Source organism: Octopus sinensis, linkage group LG1, assembly GCF_006345805.1.
Source record: "Octopus sinensis linkage group LG1, ASM634580v1, whole genome shotgun sequence".
NCBI classification, from domain to species: domain Eukaryota; kingdom Metazoa; phylum Mollusca; class Cephalopoda; order Octopoda; family Octopodidae; genus Octopus; species Octopus sinensis.
The window spans coordinates 117,023,908-117,030,126 of NC_042997.1; the positions used below are offsets into that span (position 1 = coordinate 117,023,908).

A 6,219-nucleotide genomic window follows, 5' to 3' on the forward strand; every position below is an offset into this window, starting at 1 on the left:
ATATGGGTGTATATGTGTTGATATATACTTATGTAGTTAAGCATGCGTGTATATGTGTACGTGGATGGGTGAATATTTGTACATATATATTAATATAGATATAATGTCAGCGCTAACGTTTGTATGTTTGCATATATTTATACGTATATGTACATATATGTATGTATGTGTGTCTGTTTGTATGTATGGATGTGTGTGCGCGCGATGGTATTGCTGTGATTGAATAGGGAACAAGAAAGATTGAGAGAGAGAGAGAGAGAGAGAGAGAGAGAGAGTGAAACAGAGAAAGAGAGAGAATACAGAGAAAGATGATAGATCGAAGAAGGGAGGAATCGAAGAACTTTCGAACTAAAAACAAAAAAAAATCATTCATCGATGATTTTGCTCGTTGTTATCTTCATTTCCCCATATTTTCAAACAAAAACCGAACACACAACTACGGGGGAACATTCTGGTGTTTGTATTATTACTACTACTACTATTAACTATTTCTGACAACACTAAAACCCACCAAACACTATTACTTCTCCTACAACAACAATAGCAACAACTACTACTACTGCTACTATTACAGGGAGAATAACAACTACTATAACAAAAGCTACACGACACCTAATGCTGTTACTAATACTTTGTGAGAGCATCAACTAGCTCCGTTACTAAAAAAATGAATATGTAAATAAATAAATAAATAAATGAACTACTGTTGCATTACTCTGCACCACCCCCTACTCTCACCACTCTCTCACCAGTACCAGTACCAGTACCACTACCACTACATTGCCTGTCTCTGTCTCTTCTTTGGTTTGTTGACAGAGGTAGCAGCAGTGCAGTGGTGTTCTAGTGTTTCGAATATCAGTGATAGCGCTGGAGTCCACCACAGGCAAAGACGACATTTTCTCATTATAGTAATAATAATGTAAGCTAGCAGTTTTATCACCTGTATATAATATATTTTTCGAGGTCGCTGTCATAGGAGATATGATTCCTGTTGTGGTCTTCTGCACCGACAACCGTCTCGCCACTATCCTTCTCGTTGTTGCGTATCCCTTTCAGTAAATTCTCTCTTCCAATACATCGCCTTTCACTAAATGATGGAATGCATCCTTTAGATAACAATACTCTTCGAACTTCCTACACATCCAAGCGGATGGGAAGCGCCAAAAACACCTGGAACACTTACAAGTATGAGAAACTCTGGGTGGACGAAACCGCAAAAGGTAAGTTCACCGAGTAAACAAATAACTTGTATACCCGAATGTATATATATGTATGCATGTATTTATGTTTGCAGATATGTATGTATGCATGTATGCATGTATCTCTTTCTCCCTCTCACACACACACGCTCTCTCTCTCTCTATATATATATATATATAAATATAAATATAATTATATATATATATATAGTTGCATACTTACATATATATGCTACAAAGTCAATCGCTAACTCATATATACCTACACTGTATGTCTATATATATATATTTATGTATATATATATATGTATGTATGTCTATATGTATGTATATATGTATGTATATATATGTATTTATGTACGTATATATGCATGTATGTATGTACGTATATATGTATGTATGTATATATGTGTATATATATGTATATATATATGTATGTATGTATATGTATGTATATATTTGTATGTATATATATATATATATATATATATATGTATATATATGTACGTATATATATATATATATGTGTGTGTGTGTGTGTATCAATATTTGAAATTTTAATATAGCTCACGATAGCTAAAAGTACTAAAGACAAAAGAGTGTATATATATATATATTATATATATATATATATATATATATATACATTCAGATTTATGAATGGGTAATTGCATTGATGCACATATGAAAGCACAATGCATTCATGTTGCATGCATGCATGCTATGCCATGCAAATACACATATATCATTTAAAAAAACATACACTGTTCTCAGTCATACAGAACGCATGCATACGCACACATATCGACGCATACACAAGCTCTTCGTTCTGTGTGCATTTATTTCTTATATACATAGAATCTTTCTTATATATATATATATCGATCTATTCTCTTTGCGTCTTTCTTAAGATTTCTGTTTCCTTCTGTCTCCTCTGCTTCTCACGCACGCACGCACACGCTTACACACATGTACAATAATTGATATAATTGCGCATTTATATACACATATACATGCATATATATGTGTATATATATATACACACATGCCCACTCACTCACACATATATATATATAATATATATATATATATATATGTAAGTATGTGTGTATATGTGTGTATATGCGTGTGTATGAGTTAGTGTATGCAAATGCGCATATAAGTGTGTGTTTACACCCAGTTGTTGAATGCTCGCATAAACACGCAGAAACACATGCACACACATTAATGCCTATCTATCTATCGATCTATCTATCGATCTATCTATCTATCATCGTATTCTCACTTCTCTTTCCGTGTGTGTGTAAACAGACATTATAATATATATTATATATATATATATATAATATATATATATATATATATATATGTAAGTATGTGTGTATATGTGTGTATATGCGTGTGTATGAGTTAGTGTATGCAAATGCGCATATAAGTGTGTGTTTACACCCAGTTGTTGAATGCTCGCATAAACACGCAGAAACACATGCACACACATTAATGCCTATCTATCTATCGATCTATCTATCGATCTATCTATCTATCATCGTATTCTCACTTCTCTTTCCGTGTGTGTGTAAACAGACATTATATATATATATTATATATATATATATATATATATATATATATATATACATATATATATATATATATATATATACATATATATATATATATCATACATACATATTTACATACTAATTTACTATTTTACGTGTGTTAATCATTGGACTGCAGCCATGATTGGGTGCCGCGTTGTTATATATATGTGGATATTATTGTTTATGATATCAGTGGCTTAGCATGCGTAAAAAACCCATAACAGTAAAAAAAAATATCAATTAATATAGTAACCTTAATCATTAATATATAGATAGATAGGTGGGGGAGAGAGGTGCGTATATAGAAAAAGAGACTGTGAAAGAAAAACTCAAAACGGAGAGATTGAAGCAGAAGGAAAAGCGTGCGCAAGTGAGAAAGTTAGACTGACAGAAAGAATGACACATTTAAAGAGAATAAAACGTGCAAAGAGCTTTACAACAGATATAGTGAGTGTTCGTACAATAAATTGATATACACACATCACATACATTTATTATGATGTGTCTTTATTTTATGCATCGCATTAATGCATATTCCTTAACACGAGATGCTACTTTTTGACATGTTTAAATGCCGTTTATGAGGGTTGTGAAAAAAAAAAAAAGTGCTTGTAACCAATTTCAAATTGCTGTTTTTGCTGCAAGAGCGCTACGTGCATTACGTATATTTGAATGAACCAATGAGGGAACCTCTACGCTACCGCTTGATTTGCTGAAATTAGCAGCCAAATTCCCCGCAAATCATACACTACTTTCTTAAATAAGGATACTTTTAACAATATAATCCCGAATATGATACGTATGATATCATTAAAACACGATGGTTCTGCTTACATTGATTTTGATCCTAGGTGCACTCAGTCAGGGGTCTACTTGGGCTAAAGAACACTACTATCAGCTTATTTTCTCGAATTGAGGAAACTGCTACTACTCAACTACTACTACTACTACTACTGATGATGATGATAATAATAATAATAATATCTTTCTATGATAGTCACAAGGGAGGAATTTCGGGGGAGAGGATAGCTCGGTTACACTGACCCCAATGATCAACTGGTTTTTATTTTACCAACCTCAGAAGGATGAAAGGCAAAGTCGATCTCGGCTGAATTTGAACTCAGAGCGTAAAAATGGACGAAATACCGCTAAGCATGTCGTCCGGCGGGCTGAGGATTATGCCAGCTCGTCTCCTTAATAATAATAATAATAATAATAATAATAATAATGGAAATAATGCCACAACATTTTGACATTTTGGGTAGTGATATATAGTCGACTTAACCGATGCCAGTACATGAATGGTAGTAATTTTATGAATCACGAGTGAATGCAATGGTGACCCCGGCAAGATTCGATCTCAGAAATAATAATGATTATTGTTTCTTTTTAAAGTATCAAGGCTGGAGTTTTATATGTGGTGTGAGCGAAGTTAGGACATTCATGGATTTCTCAAAGATGTAAATGAAATGATACTATCACCCAGTAAACAATGGGTTCGCAGAATCTGCTAATCTGTGATATTCAGTGTTTCGCTTTCGCTTCTAGTAATTTCTTACTCATGTCAGCGAGGTAACCGCTGCGTGATTCATTTGACATGGTAGAAATAGCATCGTAATTTCCTTCAGATCACACCCTTTTGTCTTAGTATAGTAAAGATTGACTGGATAATGTGGTCCTAGATACACTATGATAGAAAAGGCCACGATATCATAACTGGAACTTCGTTGATCATAAGGTCATCTCGAGTAGCACTAAGTAAGACAACAACAAATACAACAACAGTATATTGACGCAGGGCTGTATCACATTTTATGGAGGAAAGCATGGGTGATTGCATGGACACCAGTGCATTACTAGTTGATAACTAAAAGCTGTTAAATATGAAGACTGATATTGTGTCGTTTCTATCAATGTTGTTCCTTAATGGTGTAAGGGTCTAGGCGGTCATTTAAACTACTAAAAATAACAGGTAAATCATTTTCAAACAACACCCTACTAAAGATCTTTATGAAAAAAAAGAATTATAAATAAACGAGGACGAGTTGGATAATGTAGTTCGAGGCACACTGTTTCAAAACTAAATAAACAAACAAACAAAATTCCAGATGATCATGGTCATTGGTCTTGTAGATGATATCTAACCTGGGGCTAAAACAACTTCAGTAACAACAATAAGTGTATGTTTTTTCTTTTCCGTTCTTTACACAACAAAAGGATATAGGTGATTATGTCTTCCCACGTATATGACTGCTACATATTTTATAAACCCTCAAGGATATTAAAACGACGAAACAGTTCCACGTTTACTGTTATTTAACTGCAACCTCTGTGGCCAATAGTAATAACATTTCTACTATTCCAGAATCATTGTTTGTGTTTTTGGCACAAGACGACGGATTTTAGGTAGTGAGCTTTGTCAATAGAATCGTCTCACTACATGATTGGTACATGGATTAATCGACCCCAAAACGGTGGAATGCAAACGTTGACATCGCATCGAGCCAATGAAATCATAATGATAAAAATGGTTTCAAGTTTGGACCAGGGCCACCAATTTTCAGGGAGGAGTAAGTCGATAATATCAACCTCAGTTCTCAGCTGGCACTTATTTTATCGACTCCTGGAAATGCAAGGCAAAGTCAACCTCGGCTGCATTTCAGGTCAGAACGTAAAGTCGGACGAAATGCCGCTAAGCAATTTGTCCGGGGAGAGCAATTCTGCCAGCTCAACGCCTTAATAATAATAATAATAATAATAATAATAATAATAATAATAATAATAATAATGATCCTTTCTACTATAGGCACAATGTCTGAAATTTTGGGGAGTGGACCAGTCGATTACATCGACCCCAGTGCTTCACTGGTACTTATTTAATCGAGCCCTAAAGGATAAAAGGCAAAGTCAACCTCGGCGTTTAATAATAATAATAATCCTTTGTACTATAGGCACAAGGGCTTAAATTTGGGGGAGCGGATAATCGATTACATCGACCCTAGTACTCAACTGTTACTTAATTTATCGACAACGGAAGGATGAAAGGCAAAGTCGACCTCGGCAGAATTTGGACTCAGAGGGTAGCAACAGACAAGATAGCTTTAAGCATTTCGCCTGGCGTGCTGACGATTCTGCCAGCTCACAGAATAACAATAATAATGGCTTCAAATTTTGGCACAAGGCCAGCAAGTTGGGTGAGTGGAGAAGTCGATTAAAGCCGACCCTAGTGCTCAACTGGTACATATTTTATCGACGCCGAAAAGATAGCAGACAAAGTGGTCCTCGACATTTCAATGGTTAAAACTTAGAGAAGAAAACAAAAGAAAAAACATAAAAACCGCAAAGTTTATACGGTCGTGTGATTATAATTAATGATATATTTGATGTTTTAACAAATAAAACAAAATAGCAATGTG

General features: G+C 34.4%; 1 protein-coding gene across 1 annotated transcript in view; it reads left to right on the forward strand.

Moving 5' to 3' along the window:
* Positions 1-560: 560 nt before the first annotated feature.
* The window catches only part of LOC115215437 (short transient receptor potential channel 3), a 404,833-nt gene continuing 399,174 nt past the window's right edge, over positions 561-6,219 (forward strand). Inside the window, exon 1 of the mRNA XM_029784603.2 lies at positions 561-1,220. Within this exon, the coding sequence (XP_029640463.1) occupies positions 1,100-1,220 (121 nt within the window). The 5' untranslated portion in view covers positions 561-1,099. The remainder of the gene's footprint in view (positions 1,221-6,219) is intronic.